Source organism: Myotis daubentonii, chromosome 1 (assembly GCF_963259705.1).
Source record: "Myotis daubentonii chromosome 1, mMyoDau2.1, whole genome shotgun sequence".
NCBI lineage: Eukaryota > Metazoa > Chordata > Mammalia > Chiroptera > Vespertilionidae > Myotis > Myotis daubentonii.
In genome coordinates, this window is record NC_081840.1 from 25,032,663 (window position 1) to 25,051,058 (window position 18,396).

An 18,396-nucleotide genomic window follows, 5' to 3' on the forward strand; every position below is an offset into this window, starting at 1 on the left:
GCTTGCAGCAATTGCCGGGACACTGAGAAGCAGGGCCTCTGAGAACAGGACTGAGAGCAGCCATAACTGCTCGCTCCGCCCTGTTGATTCCCTGGGACCCCGTCCCGCCCAAGCCGTGCACAGAGGCTTTTGCATATGAAAATCCTGGCCCTTTGCAAACTGATAATTACCTAACAAAGTGCAGCTGGCCCAAGGCCCCAGGGCAAATGCATTGCTTCACAGCTGGCTCCTGCTGGATAGCCTCAGGCAGAGGCTAGATTAGCACCTCCTCAGAGATCCAGGAGCCAGTGTTTCCGGTGGTCAGAGTGGGACCATCCAGATTGCAGCTCCTCAGATCCATAAAGGACACACTCAGGGGGCAGACTCAGTGAGCACCAAAGCCCCATTGAAGCAAGTCTTGCCCTGGAGGGGTGTCTCCAGCACAGAAGTTCTCCCACTGCAGACACAGCTGATTCTCACAGCCAACTGGCCTGGAGGTCAACTCCTCCCAGTGTTACCTACAACAATCAAGGCTTAACTACAAGACTGTGCACAAAACCCACAAGGGGGTGCACCAAGAGTGTCTACCTCATGTAATTGGGGAGGCTGAGCCACTGAGCCCTATAGGACACCTAGCATAGAAAGCCACTCTATCAACACAGCAAAGCATAAAAAAAAATGCGGAGACAAAGAAAAAAGACACAAATGACAGAAATGGAGGAAAGCAAACTACTGGATATAGAGTTCAAAACCACACTTTTAAGGTTTTTCAAGAATTTTCTAGAAACCACTGATAAACTTAATGAGACCCTCAAGAAATCTAGTGAGACCCTTGAGGATATGAAAAAGGACAAACTAGAAATTAAGCATACACTGAAATAAAGAATATTATACAGACACCCAACAGCAGACTAGAGGAGCGCAAGAAGCAAGTCAAAGATTTGAAATACGAAGATGCAAAAAACACCCAAACGGAAAAGCAAAATGAAAAAAGAATCCAAAAATACGAAGATAGTGTAAGGAGCCTCCGGGGACAGCTTCAAGCGTACCAACATCCGAATTATAGGGGTGCCAGAAGATGAGAGAGAGCAAGATATTGAAAACCTATTTGAAGAAATAATGACAGAAAACTTCCCCTACCTGCTGAAAGAAATAGACTTACAAGTCTAGGAAGCGCAGAGAACCCCAAACAAAAGGAATCCAAAGAGAACCACACCAAGACACATTATAATTAAAATGCCAAGAGCAAAAGACAAAGAGAGAATCTTAACACATTGTATGCGGGAAACGTATTTATACGTTTTACGTTGACTGGTAGTAGAGCGCGGGACACGTATTAATACATTTTTTATAGACTAGCGGTAGAATGCGGGTAACGTATAAATACGTTTATTTTTATACTTTATTGCTCTAAAGGGATGCTAACATGCAGATATACGAATTCCAAAGGACAAAATTTGGGTCTCTAACACATACAATGGTGAATTATGTATGTACTTCCAGGTATAACGGTAATCTATTCAACTGCATAGAGTCATCCCTTCACACAATTCTCTGCCTCACCACGCATTCAGTGCGATTCTAAGAAAAATAATTCAGTATACATTTTATAGTAAATCACAAAAAGTTTCATTGAAAAAAATATGTAAAACTAAAGTTATCGTAATTTTACTGAACGTTGCCATTTGCGCAAAAAATTAGCAATAATGGCCTGTGCCACCTGTTAGCGTGCAATAAAAACTACCCACAAACAATGTGTTAAAAGCAGCAAGAGAAAGAAACTCAGTTACCTACAAGGGAGTACTCATATGACTGTCAGCTGATTTCTCAACAGAAACTTTGCAGGCCAGAAGGGAGTGGCAAGAAATATTCAAAGTGATGAATACCAAGAACCTACAACCAAGATTACTTTATCCAGCAAAGCTATCATTCAGAATTGAAGGTCAGATAAAGAGCTTCACAGATAAGAAAAAGCTAAAGGAGTTCATCACCACTAAACCAGTATTATATGAAATGCTGAAAGGTATCCTTTAAGAAGAGGAAGAAGAAGAAAAAGGTAAAGATACAAACTATGAACAACAAATACACATCTATTAACAAGTAAATCTAAAAATCAAGTGAATAAATAATCTGATGAACAGAATAAACTGGTGATTATAATAGAACCAGGGGCATAGAAAGGGAGTGGACTGACTATTCTTGGGGGGGAAAGGGGTGTGGGGGATGCGGGAAGAGACTGAACAAAAATTGTGCACCTATGGATGAGGACAGTGGGGGGGGGGGGTGAGGGAAGAGGGGAGGGTGGGAAACGGGTGGAGGGGAAAAAAAAAAAGGGCACATGTCCGGGTTGCAGGCTTGATCCCCAGTAGGGGGCGTGCAGGAGGCAGCCTATCAATGAATCTCTCTCATCACTGATATTTCTATCTCTCTCTCTCTCCCTTTCCCTTCCTCTCTGAAGTCAATAAAAATATATTTTAAAAAAATGTTTTCAAAATATGTATTAATATGAGAAAATACTTAAGTGAAAAAGATGGCATTAAATATTTGAATCTGTAATAGTTCAAAAGAATACTTAGGGTATGTGTGCATGTTTGTGGGGATGTTAAAAGTAATACACCATATTTAGCCATACAAAGAAATAAAGTCCTCATACATGCTACAACATGCCAAATAAAAGAAGCAGACACATAAAGCCGCATATTATACAATTCCATTTATATGAAATGTCCAGAATAGGCAAATGCATAGACAAAAAATTGATTATAAGTTGCCAGGGGCTGGTTGAAGAAAGAAATGGGGAATATAATGGAATTTGGGTTTCTTTATGACATAATGAAAATATTCTGGAATCAGATAGTGGTGATGGGTGCGCAACGTTGCAAATATACTAAAACTCACTAAATTTTACACTTTAGAAGGGTAAATTTTATGGTATGTGGATTATATCACCATAATAAATAAAAAGTGATACACCAAGAAAATATTAACAACAGTTACCTCAGTGGGCAGAAGTGTGAATTATTTTCTTCTTCATACATAACTGTATTTTTTTAAATTACCACATACTACTTTTATAAACAAAAATCACATTCTCCTCCTCTCTTCTGGATCATCCCCATCAATTATAAAAACACACACCAAGCTGTTATTTCTCGTACCTATTCTTACAAAATCCAAATCTTCCCTTTATTCTCACTTCCCCTCTTGCACCTTGTATTTCTGATCTTCCTTACAAAAGAGCTGTCTATATTAATTGTTTTCCATTTCTTCTCCTCTAGTTCTCTCTTACATGTATTCTAATCCCACTCATTAAAATGCTCATCAAAGTCGCCAACAACACTGTTACATCCAATGGTCAAGTCTCAGCCACTTATTAGTAACATTTGACAAAGGTGATCTGATCCTGAAACAATGGACACAACGCTGCTGGTGTTCCTTCTACCTCACCAGTTGTTATGTTCAGCCTCCTGGACTTACTAAGCTGAAGTGGTTCAGAGCTCAATCCTTGGAACTTTCGTTTTTCTATCTGTAGTCTCTCTTTTCTATAGAAAACTCATTCATTTTTCTGGCCCCATGATAATAAAATTCAGAAATACTGGTAACTAGTTTCTCCATCTTCTACCCAGCCCCCTACTCTTATGGGGATGGGCTAAATAAAGTTCTGATCTTGAGTTGGGAAGACATGAATGAGGCTGGAGAGGGCAATCACTCCTTAGAAGTGAAAAAGAAGAGTGCACCTTTCCACATGCTCAGTTTTCGCCTAATTACCCTGAATCATGCTGATAAAACAAGTGCCAGCTAATCAACTAACCAACTAACTAAAGGTCAATGTCCTGTAAAGTCAAACCACCCAGAGAAACCAAAGAGTCTCAACTGATATTTAAGCCAGAATGAATAATTGCCACTAGGTGGTGCCAAATCGTAGCCAAGACTAACAGATTTGGAATAGGGAGCCCGGCCACCTAACTCCAAGCTGGCCAACTATGCAGGCTTGCTTTGTTATGAACTTCATGATAACACAACCTTACAGTTGACATGATGAAACTTTTTGAAAACTGAAAACTCCCAATTTTACAACCTGAACTCAGACTTCTTACCTGAAATCCAGACCTACCTAATTATCTATTAACTAGAGGCAGGTGCACGAAATGTGTACACTCGGGGCGGGGGTCTCTCAGGGGATGTCCAACTGCTGCGGAGGCTCCTGCTACCACCACTGCGCTCACCAGCTGTGAGCCCAGCTTCTGGCTGAGCGGTGCTCCCCCTATGAAAGCACACTGAGCACCAGGGGGCAGCTCCTACGTTGAGCGTCTGCCCCTTGGTGGTCAGTGTGCATCATAGCGACCGGTTGTTCCACAATTTGGCCGATTTGCATATTAGCCTTTTATTATATAGAACTAGTGGCCCAGTGCATGAAATTCGTACACGAGGATGGGGAGGGAAGGGGGTCCCTCAGCCGGGCCTGCATTCTCTCCAATTTGGGACCCCTCGGGGATGTCCAACTGCTGGTTTAGGCCCTGTGGTATGGGGCCTAAAACAGTAGTCAGACATCCCTCTCGCAATCCAGGACTGCTGGCTCCTAACCACACACCTACTTTCCTGCCTGATCGCCTGCCAGGAGCCGGTCCATCCTTGCTGTTTCAAGGGACCTGGCATATATGGCATACGGTTCTTAATATGTTTGCTCACCTTCTTGGCACTGTGTTTTAACCAAGGTCACCTCTCCGAGAAAGGTTGAATCCCCAGGTAGGGATTTTCCCCTGAAGTTAGGGAGGGAATAAAACCCCTCAACTAAGTGCCAGGCGGGTAATTAATCACTTTAACTATGAACAATCATGCTTAAGCTACATAATCTTTACTCCCTGGAATGGAGATAAGAAACGCCCTAACCTTTGGAATAGAGATTGATAGGATTGAATCAACTGGTATAAATACAGATGTAACAAGACAGCAAGACACAGAACTTAGAACACAGAACCTACACAGAACGTTCTCTAGAGACAGAAGAACTTCGCTGGAGAGAACATGGCAAAAGATCCTGGACAGAAACTGGCCTCAGAACCTAGAGACAGAACCTAGCGAGAGAACATGGCAAAAGATCCTGGACTGAACCTGACTACAGAAATTGGCAAGAGAACCTGACTAGAACCTGGCTACCGAACCTGGCTGGAGATCTCAGACAGAACCTGGCTGGAGATCCGAACCAGAACTTCTCTGGAGATCCAGACCAGAACTTGGCTGGAGATCCTGGCTAGAGATCCTGGCTAGGCTGCTGATCAACTGAACGCTATCTCTGTGTCATTCCTTCTTCGCCGACTCTGTCCACACCTTTGGGAACCCTGGGACCTGCTGGGGCTGGACCCCGGCAATCGCCCCTAACCACTTTGCCTGCTGGCTTGCTTGCCCCCAACTGCCGCCCCCCCCAGCCAGCCAGCTCACCCCCAACTGTCCTCCCCAGCTGGCCTCATGGCTCCCAACTGCCCTCCCCAGCTGGCCTCATAGCCCCCAGCTGCCCTCCCCTGCCGGCCTCATGGCCCCCAACTGCCCTCCCCTGCTGGCCTCATGGCCCCCAACTGCCCTCCCCTGCTGGCCTCATGGCCCCCAACTGCCCTCCCCTGCTGGCCTCATGGCCCCCAACTGCCCTCCCCTGCCAGCCTCATGGCCCCCAACTGCACTCCCCAGCCGGACTCCCAGAAGGTCTCCCGGTCTAATTAGTATATTAGCCTTTTATTAGTATAGACTAGAGACCCGGTGCACGAAATTTGTGCAATGAGGGGAGGAAGGGTCCCTCAGCCGGCCTGCGTCCCCTCACAGTCCAGGAGCCCTCGGGGGATGTCCAACTGATGACCTAGGCCCGTTCCCTGTCTCTGCCACCACCGCTGTGCTTGCCAGCCATGAGCCCAGCTTCTGGCTGAGCAGTGCTCCCCCTGTGGGAGCGCACTGATCACCAGGGGGCAGCTCCTGCATTGAGCGTCTGCCCCCTGGAGGTCAGTGTGTGTCATAGCGACCAGTCGTTCTGCCGTCGGGCCAAAACCAGCTCTCTGACATCCCCCAAGGGGTCCCAGATTGCAAGAGGGCGCAGGCCAGGCCAAGGGACTCCACCGGTGCACGATTGGGACTGGGGAGGGATGTGGGAGGTTGGCTAGCCAGGGAGGACTGTGTGAGGCCTCCAGGGCATGTCCAGCCCTAATTGCTCAGTCGCGATCAGCCAGACCCCAGCAGCAAACTAACCTACCAGTCAGAGTGTCTGCTGGTTAGTGCACGTCATAGTGACTGGTCAACCAGTCAACTGTCTGGCCCCTGGTCATCAGTGCACGTCATAGCGAGCAGTTGAGCAACCTTAGCATATCATTAGCATATTATGCTTTGATTGGTTGAATGGCCAACTGGACGACCAGACACTTAGCATATTAGGTTTTTATTATATAAGATTATTGCTGCTTAGAGGTCTAACAGCATCTCATACCTGATATGCCTAAAACTGAACTCCCTATCTTATCCTCCTACTCCCTGCTCTTTCAGTACTGTAAGTGATTTATTCCCAGCACTTAAAATAGTGCTGATGCCCTAGCTGGTTTGGCTCAATGGATAGAGCGTCGGCCTTCGGACTAAAGGGTCCCAGGTTCGATTCCAGTCAAGGGCACATGCCTGGGTTGTGGGCTTGATCTCCAGTAGGGGGCATGCAGGAGGCAACCAATCAATGATACTCTCTCATCATTGATGTGTCTATATCTCTCTCCCTCTCCCTTCCTCTCTGAAATTAATAAAAATAATTTTAAAAAATAATTTATAAAATAGTGCTGAGCACGTAATGAATACTAGATATGTTACATGTTAACTATGTGGGAAAATATGTGATAAAAGCAGGTGATAAACCTACATGAAAGTAGAATAGTATAGCATTAAAAGCATAATTCAAAACTAGACTGCCACTTTGTAGCTGTGTAATTTTGGTGCAAGTTTCTTGTAACCTCTCTAAGCCATGATATGTTCACCTGACCAGTGAGAATAAAAGTATCAATATTAAATGCTTAAAGATGAACTGGGTGAATGTGTATAAAACAGAAGTGGGGAACGTTTTGCTGCAAAGGGCCATTTGGATATTTATAACATCATTAACAGGCCATACAAAATTAACAACTTAAAACTTAGCTGCTATATTTGGTTAAACATTTAATTAACTCACCCCTCATGCTTGGCAATACCAGACCAAATGATCTCTCAGGTCGTATCTGGCCTTGGGCCGGATGTTCCCCATCCCTGATAAAGGCTGAAAAGAAGACCTAAACCAGGGGTTAACAAACTAAGGCCTATATGAGTCAGGTGATAAAGCCATGCCCACTCATTTATGTGTTCTTTATGTCCTCTTTCACTTTACAATGCAGAGTTCAGTAGTTACAAGAGAGACCTTATAACCTACAAAACGATCTGACTGTTTATAGAAAGTTTACTAACCCCTAATCTAGATAACAACATGCACTCAGTGAACATCATTATCTAGTCATTATGTATCTGCAAGGGTATGTTTGTGTGTATATAATTCCTAACCTGCCACACTACAAAATTCTTACTTCCCAAATAGAAAATAAAAAGACATATGACCCCTAAATGCACTAGCCCTTCTACGATACCTAGTTTTTGAGACATTCTGATAATTAAATATTATAAAAAGGGATACTGTAATTCTCAAATGGATCAATTCACCTTTACTTTTTGAGAAAATAGTTTCCATATCATACAGTATGTTCAAGAGTATTTTTTGGCAGGGAGGAGTAGGTTGGCAGGGGTAGCCCACAAAAACAAATAAACAATTATTGTGGTACTATAATTCTAAAAGAGCAGGGTTACAGTGATAAACTTAAAATTCCAAGTACCAGAAACAAAATCTACTTGTAGGAATTGGACCTGTATTAATGGGAAAATGTCATAACTTCGTGATCTATTTGTAATTTCATGAATAATTTTCATAACTAAATACAGGAAATTTATCAGCCTGTCTACCTACCCCCCTCTCCCCAGGATAATATACAATTTTCTGTCTCACTGATTATAACCTGGGATAATCTCCACTTAAAATTCAGGATGACATATCCATCCTTTCATGTTTGAAAATTAAAAATCAAACAGAAAAATCTGGCAGTTCTTTAAAAAAAGAAAACTCCAAGAAAATCCAAAATACTCATTTATGATTGAGTTGAATAAGGAGGGGAAAAAACCACTTGAAGCCAAAATTTCTATTAAAAATATGCTAGAGGAGGCAGGCACCATGCTGGAGGCAAACATAGTTTCTCAGAAACTCCAACAGCAAGTTATTTCTCCATTTAAACATATTGTTGAACAAGATATGAAGCAGCTGGCATTTAGAGGTCACACTAAATGGAAAAACAACAGTTTTATATGCTAGGTTATCATTAAGCTAGGCAAGATGCTCTGACCAACTAAAGGAATAACAGATTCTTATCTCTCGTCTCATATTCACTCTAGGGCATATGCTCATAAAACTTGTCTCTTCATGTTTAGTTGACAGAACATGTATAACTGAATTCCAGAAAGCTAAAAGTACTTACAGCAATCTGTTTTATTATCCTATTAAGTAATTTTACTTTAAAGTTTCTTTTAAAAACAATTATTAAATTGTTATAAACTTCTGCCAAAATGTGAGCAGCATATTCTACAAATTCACCCTGATCCACACAATACATGTCACTGTGAGGTATAATGTTCTTACCTTGTTCTTCACTTCCTTCCTTACAAAGACTAGAGCTCTGGCCCAGACTTAAACTGATATCATCAGAAGTCTTAGCAGTGTCTGTATCTCCTACAAAGTTAAGAGAAACATGTGAAGATTCTATATTAAAAATAACGACTGTATACTGGCATAACAAGGAAGGACATCAAAGAGTACAGTAGATATCTACTATATTAATTCACTATATGCTGTGTCAGTACTCTCTATCTACAAAAGCAGACTATCAGACCACATAATTATTCTAATAGCACTAAAAACAAATAATATGGAAAGCTTTATATTGTTAGCTAATAAAACTATTTCTTTAAAAAGAAGCAGTTGTGTTTTTTTTTAATGAAAATTGAAATTGAAACAACATAAATTTCCCAGGGCAAATTAGTAAGCTACAAAATTACAAGATTAAAATAATATAAATTTATTTGAAATCCTATATAATAAAAGCCTAATATGCAAATAGACCAAACGGCAGAACGACTGGTTGCTATGACATGCACTGACCACCAGGGGGCAGACACTCAACACAGGAGCTGTCCCCTGGTGGTCAGTGCACTCCTACAGGGGGAGCACTGCTCAGCCAGAAACTGGGCTCATGGCTGGTGAGCGCAGCAACAGTGGCAGGAGCCTCTCCCACCTCCACTGTAGGCAGGCGGTAAGGAGAGAGGAGTGCTGGACTGCAAGAGCCCCGGACTGCAAGAGAGGTGTCTGACTTCCAGCTTAGGCCCTAAGCCAGCAGGCAGACATCCCCCGAAGGGTCCTGGACTGCAAGAGGGTGCAGGCCAGCCTGAGGGTCCCCACCCCCCAGTGCACGAATCTCGTGCACCGGGCCTCTAGTAAATGTATAAAATAAAAGGCATATTTTCAGATGTATAGAAAAACATTTTCCCTTTCTTATTGCACCCAATTTAAAAGTTTCACATTAAATTACTCCATTTTTCATGAATCTCACTAAAACCCACAAAAGTATTTTCCCTCAAGGCAAGGAAGTTTCATAGAACAAAATTTACAATTAATGCAATGTAATGCAAATGGTCAAATACCTTTGTGAAATTTGAATGATGAAAAGGGAACAATTTAAATCAAGTAACCATTAGTATCAGATACATAATTTTATCTACAAAATAATTTCAAGAACAATTTTTATTACAGGTGAATATAAAATGCTCAGTTATCTTTATTACAGCCAAAAAATAATGGAAAATCAGAGACAACTTTCAAGTTAGATCATGTCTACCTTTAATAGTTGTTGCTGTTCCAAGACGAGAGGAACCAGATCCAATCTGAAAAAATGGCATGAAACAAGTAAAACTAATTAAAATGCTAGTTCTATGTCATTATCAATATACTAGCAAGATCATCAAACCAAATTATTATCAAAACATATAATCAGTCACTTTTATCAATATTAAAAGATACCGCTTAGGCAATTTACATCAGAGTCACAGGCCTGTTTGCTATTGCACATACTGTGTGTACATTACAGGTGTGCTGGGACACTGAATCCCTGAGTCCCTCTGTATGCTCAGGATTCATGGAATCCCCAGGGTAGGATGCCTCCAACCTCAAGCAATCTATGCCATGCAATTATCTTTTTTTTTTTAATCCTCACCCGAGGAGTCAAGATATTTTTCCATTGATTTTTTTGAGAGAGTGAAAGGAAAAGGGGGAGGGGAGAGAGAAACATTGATGTGAGAGAGACACATAGATTGGTTACCTCCTCCCACATGAGCCCTGACCTGGGATAGGGATTGAACCTGCAACCCAGATATGTGCCTTTGACTGGGAATTGAACTCAAGACCCTCCAGTGCGTAGGTCGATGCTCTAACCACTGAGACATGCCAGCCAGGGTCAATTATCATTTTTTCATATTGAATGATACGTTCATGTTACAAACAAAATCAAAATTAGGTATTGAGTCTATCTGAAATAAATTCAGATTTATCAAGCTATATAAAGGGAAGATTTGGAGGACAAAACAATATATCCCAAAAAGAGCAATCTAAATCTTCAACTGTCAAACTGTTAAATCAATATGTACTTTCCTCAGTTCCAGACAAAAAGTACTTCTTTGTATATTGCTATAGCATATTTAGAAATAATTAAAAATTAAGAGATCTATGAAAAATGAATTATTAGCACAAACTATATAAACAGAAAACTACAATCTACAGAACTTTTAATGCTTATATTAAAGATGGTATAACACTTCCCTAAAAATTTCACAACCATCATTTATTATACTACTATAAAAATTATGGTAACAAATACCACAAATTCCACAAACACCTTAGGAAATAAAATATAACAATGTGACAGTTACTAAATCAACAAGTCTCAGTAACTCTTTCTATAATCTGTTTTCAAAGGATTCAAGAAGAAAGCACTCAAGCAAATTTAACATCTTAGAATAAAATTAAAAACATTCAAGTAATATTTTGTATTTTACTAAATCTTTCTTTTCATCGATTCAATTGAACAAAAGTATACCATAAGAAATTTGCTCAAAATATAAGTTAATACTGACTTTGAAGGAGTATGAGGGACTTTCTTGATCTGGATGGCAATTAAATATATACTGTGTATGTGTGTGTGTGTAAAAATCCACTTAAGATATGTATGCCATATAAAAGTTATATGGCAGTGAAAGATAAATAAAAATATGCATACACAAACATGTCAAAACTACTAATAAATTCTTGATATAGCCAATAAAAATGAACTTTGCAATATATGTAACTGCTGATTAAACTGTATGCTCAGCAAAAAAAATGTACTTACTGTGAAAACTCACCCTAATACCAAAACCAGATAAGGACAACACAATGAAAGAGAATTAGAGGCCAATATCCCTCATGAGCATAGATGCCAAAATCCTCAACAAAATCCTCGCAAATCGGATCCAGCAGTACATCAGAAAGATCATACACCATGACCAAGTAGGATTTATCCCAGGGATGCAAGGATGGTACAATATCCGCAAATCAATAAATGTAATACATCACATAAACAAATTGAGAGATAAAAACCACATAGTCATATCAACTGATGCAGAAAAAGCATCTGACAAAATCCAACACCCATTGTTGATAAAAACTCTCAGCAAAGTGGGAATAGAAGGATCATACCTCAACATAATAAAAGCCATATATGACAGACCCACAGCCAACATCATACTCAATGGGCAAAAACTAAAACCATTTCCCCTAAGAAAAGGAACAAGACAGGGATGCCCACTCTCACCACTCCTGTTCGACATAGTACTGGAAGTATTAGCCATTGTGATCAGACAAGAAGAAAAAATAAAAGGCATCCAAATTGGAAATGAATAAGTAAAACTGTCCTTATTCACAGATGACATGATATTATACTTAAAAAACCCTAAAGACTGCATCAAAAACCTATTAGACTTAATAAATGAATTCGGCAATGTAGCAGGATACAAAATCAACACCAAGAAATCTATGGCATTTCTATACACCAATAGTGAACTTACAGAAAGAGAGACTAAAAAAGCAATCCCATTTACATCACGCCAAAAAAATTAAGATACCTAGGAATAACCCTAACTAAAGAGGTAAAAGACCTCTTCTCAGAAAACTACAGGAAGCTGAAAAAAGAGATAGAGGAAGATATAAACAGATGGAAGAACATACCATGTTCATGGATTGGTAGAAGCAACATAATTAAAATGTTCATACTACCCAATGCAATCTATAAATTCAACGCACTTCCCATTAAAATACCAACAGCATATTTCACAGACATAGAACGAACTCTCAAAAAATTCATCTGGAATAAAAAAAGACCCCGAATAGCTGCAGCGATCCTGAGTAAGAAGAAGAGAGTCGGTGGGATCTCTATACCTGATATCAAGCTGTATTACAAAGCCATTGTTCTCAAAACTGCCTGGTACTGGCACAAGAACAGACATATAGATCAATGGAATAGAGAATCCAGAAAACGACCCGAACCAATATGCTCAATTAATATTTGACAAAAGAGGCAAGAACATACAATGGAGTCAAGACAGTCTCTTCAATAAATGGTGTTGGGAAAATTGGACAGATACATGCAAAAAAATGAAACTAGACCACCAACTTACACCATACACAAAAATAAACTCAAAATGGATAAAGGACTTAAATGTACGACGGGAAACACATAAAAATACTAGAGGAACCCAAAGGCAACAAAATCTCAGACATATGCCGAAGCAATTTCTTCACCGATACAGCTCCTAGGGCATTGGAAACTAAAGAGAAAATAAACAAATGGGACTACATCAAAATCAAAAGCTTCTGCACAACAAAAGAAACATCAACAAAACAACAAGAAAGCCTACTGCATGGGAGAACAAATTCGCCAATGTTATCACCGATAAGGGTTTAATCTCCAACATTTATAGGGAACTCATACAACTTAAAAGAAGATAAACAATCCAATCAAAAAATGGGCAAAGAACCTCAACAGACACTTTTCAAAAGAGGACATTCAGAAAGCCAAGAGACATATGAAAACATGCTCAAAGTCACTAATCATCAGAGAGACGCAAATCAAAACAACAATGAGGTACCATCTCACACCTGTCAGAATGGCTATCATCAACAAATCAACAAATGACAAGTGCTGGAGAGGATGTGGAGAAAAAGGAACACTTGTGCACTGCTGGTGGGAATGCAGACTGGTGCAGCCACTATGGAAGACAGTATGGAGTTTCCTCAAAAAACTGAAAATGGAACTCTCATTTGACCCAGTGATCCCACTTCTAGGAATATATCCCAAGAAACCAGAAACACCAATCAGAAAGGATATATGCACCCCTATGTTCATAGCAGCACAATTTACCATAGCGAAGATCTGGAAACAGCCTAAGTGCCCATCAGCAGATGAATGGATTAGAAAACTGTGGTACCTCTACACAATGGAATACTATGCTGCTATAAAAAGGAAGGAATTCTTACCATTTGCAACGGCATGGATGGAACTGGAGAGCATTATGCTAAGTGAAATAAGCCAGTCAATGAAAGAAAAATACCACGTGATCTCACTCATTCATGGATAATTAAGACCATTATAAACTGATGAACAAAAATAGATACAGAGGCAGAGCAGCCTCAAACAGACTGTCAAACTGCAGCGGGAAGGCCGGGGAGGGCTCGGGGGCGGTAGGAGGGGGTAAGAGATCAACCGAAGGGCTTGTTTGCATGCATATAAGCATAACCAATGGACATAAGACACTGGAGGGTAGGGGAGGCGGGGGGGGGGGGGCGAGGGGGGGGGAGAGGAGACATATGTAATACTATTTGTAATACTTTAAGCAATAAAAAAATAAGAATATCAATAACATATATTAATAAATAATCAAAACATTATTAATCAGCGAGATAAACACCAACTGACTATTACAGACAGGAGAACTTCTGAGACCACCATCAGGAATAGGAAAAAAAGCCAAATAAAATCACACAGGTTTCTACCTGGTTGCTTGGATCTAGACCAGCATAAGAATTTCTTGAACTGCAACCAACTGGTGGTGTGGCCTCTCGAATGAACTCGGACATTTCAATGCCTCCACCAGGATCACTGTGAGAAAGAATGAGAAAAAGAGAGAAACTGCCATTATTCCGCCAACAATGGCTTTCTTTTTATTATTTTTTCTATAAAACTAAGAGGTTCTGGTTTTTAATAGAGCAAATGGTAAAAAAAAAAAAAAAAAAAAAAAAATGATCATTTTTCATTTATAAACCTAAGAATTTGAACTATTTTATAAACATGTCACTCCTTGAAAATACTTAAAAACACTCTCTCAAATTGTCTACAATCAACATTAGAAACTGACCTTAATCTATACTAATAAAAGGGTAATATGCTAATTAGGGCAAACATCTTCCGGACATCCATCAGGACAAAGCCACAGCGGCTGCGACACCTGGGGCTCACGGCAGCCACGGGTTCAGGCAGCCGTGAGGCCCTGCGACTTGGAGGCCCCGGTCTCAGGCAGCAGTGAGGCCTGGCGACTTGGAGGCCCCGGTCTCAGGCAGCAGTGAGCCCCGGCGACTTGGAGGCCCCGGTCTCAGGCAGCCGTGAGCCCCAGCAGCTGCGAGGCCCCGGTCTTAGGCAGCCGTGAGCCCCGGCGACTTGGAGGCCCCGGTCTCAGGCAGCAGTGAGCCCCGGTGACTTGGAGGCCCTGGTCTCAGGCAGCCGTGAGCCCCGGCAGCTGCGAGGCCTGGGGCTCAGGCCTCGCAACTGCCACCGCCGGCAGTGGCAGCAGCAGCAGGGTGATGGGGACGACACCTTCCCCTGATCAGCCCGGTCACCTCCTGCAGAGGGAGGCCAGGTAGGACATCTCCTGAGGGCTCCTGGACTGTGAGAGGGGGCAGGCTGGGCTGAGGGATGCCCCCCCCCCCCCCAATGCACCGGGCCTCTAATTACAGTTATAATAGGCACACCAAACAGAGTACATATTTTGTGATATGTGTCATATAAACACTCTAGAAAAGAAATGATTTGCCTTTTGTTTCCTAAGAGCAAAGAGAAATCGGTCATTGTAAACATAGCAAGTAATGAGATATTATACCACTCTCAGGACCAGTCTGACTGAGCTGTGTGACACAATGATGGACATGCAAAAGAACAGTCATCCTGGTCAAACAACTTACATCTGTACTTTTTTTAAGTTAACAGCACTTAACTGGAATACTAACTTGTTTTATACAACTGGAAACCTAAAATTGTGTGTAGGAGTTAGGAGTTAGAAGGCTTAAGTTAAATAAAATGATGCTCACTATATAGTAACAACAGGTACTAGATAAAAGAGAAAAGTTCTAGGTTCAAAAAACTGGGGAGATCCCCATATATAGTAGTACTTAAAGATGATGGGATTCCCCCAAATTAGGAAAAGTGATCACACCAATTTTTTAAAAATGTATAAAAGTTCCTTAGGAACACAACTTTTAGAACAACTCAGGCCTAAAATTTATCATAATCTTATTTTTTGCCCCAAGTTTTTTATTTATTCTATCTGGCATATACAGAGTTAAGTACTCAATTTTTTAGCTATTATTATCAAGGATAAAAATTCTAGGATATATGCTAGGCATCATAGTGGATATAAACTATTTTGCCATCCAACACTTAATTCAGCCTTTTCATTAACAAAACAAACAAAAAAGCAACCCAAAATTCTTCTGGTGAACCACCCCATCCCAAACTCTCATATGGCTTTGGGTGAGGCTGACACATCCGCAGTGAGTTCTACTAACCAAAGTCAATCAGCAGGTCCTATTCTCTTGGTGATAGAGCCCGGTTCTAGAATAAGCACATGCATGACCCAACTCAAGCTAGCCCGAATCAGGCCAGGAGTATCCTATTGTTGAGAAAAGACATTTATCTCTATCTGCTAGTGTTAATGTAGCCGCTTTTTCTTTTTCTTTTTCGTTTTTACAACTACAATGGAGAGGCTGTCTAAAAAACCAATGAAAAGAAAAGGTCACAGCCTGGTGAAGGGAAACAGGACCACAAAGTGACTGTTTAAAATCACACCTTCTGACCACTTTGAAATCACACATTTGAAGACATCCCTTACATATAGATTTTTCAGTAATGTGAGTCGTAATTCCCTTAGCCTGTTTGGGTGGGGTATTCTGACAGCTGCCATCAAAAGATATGGGCAAAATAGAATTTGCTTATAAGTGTTGCTTCCATGAAACACTTATTGTGATAAGTGATAAGTATTTATCACAATATCATATTTAGTGTTCTTATTAATGGTTTCATAACTATCAGATCCCAATTTGCTTAAGGGTTCCTAACTCTAGGCCACCGACTATAGATAGGTAATATTCAATAAAGAAAATTAGCTTTCTAACTTGCTATCCATTTATAAAAATAAAGCATACTGGAAATCGGTTACAAATCTGATAACCAATTCAGCATACAAATGTCCATGTGTGAGAAAAGTGGAACATGCTCGAGTCTGTTAGTTGTTTGGTGTTAACTCAAACAAGACATACAGGCCAGGATGGGGAATATTTTTCTAATCTGGTAAAACCTTAAGTGAGTATATAGAGACAGCTATTACCATACTGAACTAGTGATGAATAATATCCAGCAACATCACTCTATCTCCACTGAAATGCATTCTCTAAGTCAGATTCCATGAAAATCAGAAGATGGAGAACAAGGTAAAGACTAAGGAAAAAATATACAATACCAGAAAAAGGTTTATATAGGTTTGCCTAGTTTATATACTTCAACTTTACTGATATATAAATTACAGATCATCCATTTAAACTCTGCACTTCAATAGCTTTTAGTATATTCCTAAAGTTGTGCAACCATCACCACAGTTAATGTTAGAATATTTTTATCCACCAAAGCAAACCCCTTTAGCTTTAACCACCCTACCCACTTCCCATCCTGCCAAGGCCTAAGTAGCCACTAATCTACTTTCTGTCGCTACAGATGCCTATTATGGACATCTATAATGATAAAAGCATAGTATGCTAATTAGCCCAGACAGCCAAATGACCTTCCGGATGTCCTTCCGGACGACCCTCTGGAAGAAGCTGGGGCTGCAAGGACCGAATTCCTTGCATGAATTTTGTGCATTGGGCCTCTAGTTTCACATAAATGGAATCATATATTATGTGGTCACTTGTGACTGGCTTCTTTCACTTGGCATAATGTTTTCAAGGCTCACCCATATTGTAGCATGTATCAGCACTTTATACCTTTTCATGGCCTAATAATATTCCATTTAATAAATAAAACACATTTTGCTTATTTAGTTGTCAGTTGATAGATAATCTTGCCTGGTTTTTTGTTATTTATTTAAGGTTGTTTTTTATTGATTTTAGAAAGAGAGGAAGGGAGAGGAGGGAGAGAGACAGAGAGAGAAACATTGATGTAAGAGAGAAACATCTATTGGCTGCCTCCTGCACCCCCCGAAACCTGGGCAGGTGCCTTGGGCAGGAATGGAACCAGCAACCTTTTGGTGCAATGAGCCACATGGGCTAGGGCAATCTTGCCTAGTTTTATACATTATTTCTGACAGCAAGTCCAAATGATTATAATCTGTAATATTATTAATTAAAATAAAAGCAAATATTTACTAAGTAGTACATTCTAGTCATGGGAACATGTGCTCTATTTGCATTTTCTCATGAAGTATTTTCTTAAAACCTATGATTTAACAGATGAAAAAAACTAAAAACCAAAGGGTGAAAAAACTTGGCTAGGGTCTCAGAGGAGCAAACAACATGCACTGAGTCACTGGTATGTGGAGTTCAAGTGGGAAGGGAGGATAAAAATAACACTTACACAGCACTCTACAATGTGTTATCATATCTGTTCTTTGTTTTTTCCCCACACACCTGAATGTAGGCACTCAAAACAGTGAAGACTGAGAAAATAAGCTCACAGTCTAAGAAACCATTACTGCGTTTCAACAAATAAGACACTGAAAATTCCCTTTCCAGCTCAAAACCAAAAATAAACACCATCATCTGGCAAGTTTCTTAACGTCAGCAATGCTGACATTTGGGGTACCGTAATTCTTGACTGTGGGGACCATCCTGTGCATAGCAACATCCCTGACCTCTACAAACTAGATGCCAGTAGTACTCCCCCTAGTTGTGATAAGCAAAAACATCTTCAAATACTGCCAAAT

The 18,396-nt window shown here is 40.5% G+C and overlaps 1 protein-coding gene across 10 annotated transcripts in view; it reads right to left on the bottom strand.

The window, feature by feature from the left end:
- The window catches only part of PCNX1 (pecanex 1), a 175,286-nt gene that overhangs the window by 111,480 nt on the left and 45,410 nt on the right, over positions 1–18,396 (bottom strand). For 9 of the 10 annotated variants that reach the window (XM_059691932.1, XM_059691936.1, XM_059691899.1 and 6 more), the window contains 3 exons: positions 14,204–14,309; positions 9,960–10,005; positions 8,708–8,797 (listed from right to left, as the gene is read on the bottom strand). In XM_059691932.1, the coding sequence (XP_059547915.1) occupies positions 8,708–8,797; positions 9,960–10,005; positions 14,204–14,309 (242 nt within the window). The remainder of the gene's footprint in view (positions 1–8,707; positions 8,798–9,959; positions 10,006–14,203; positions 14,310–18,396) is intronic. The other variant, XM_059691909.1, reaches the window with a different exon arrangement.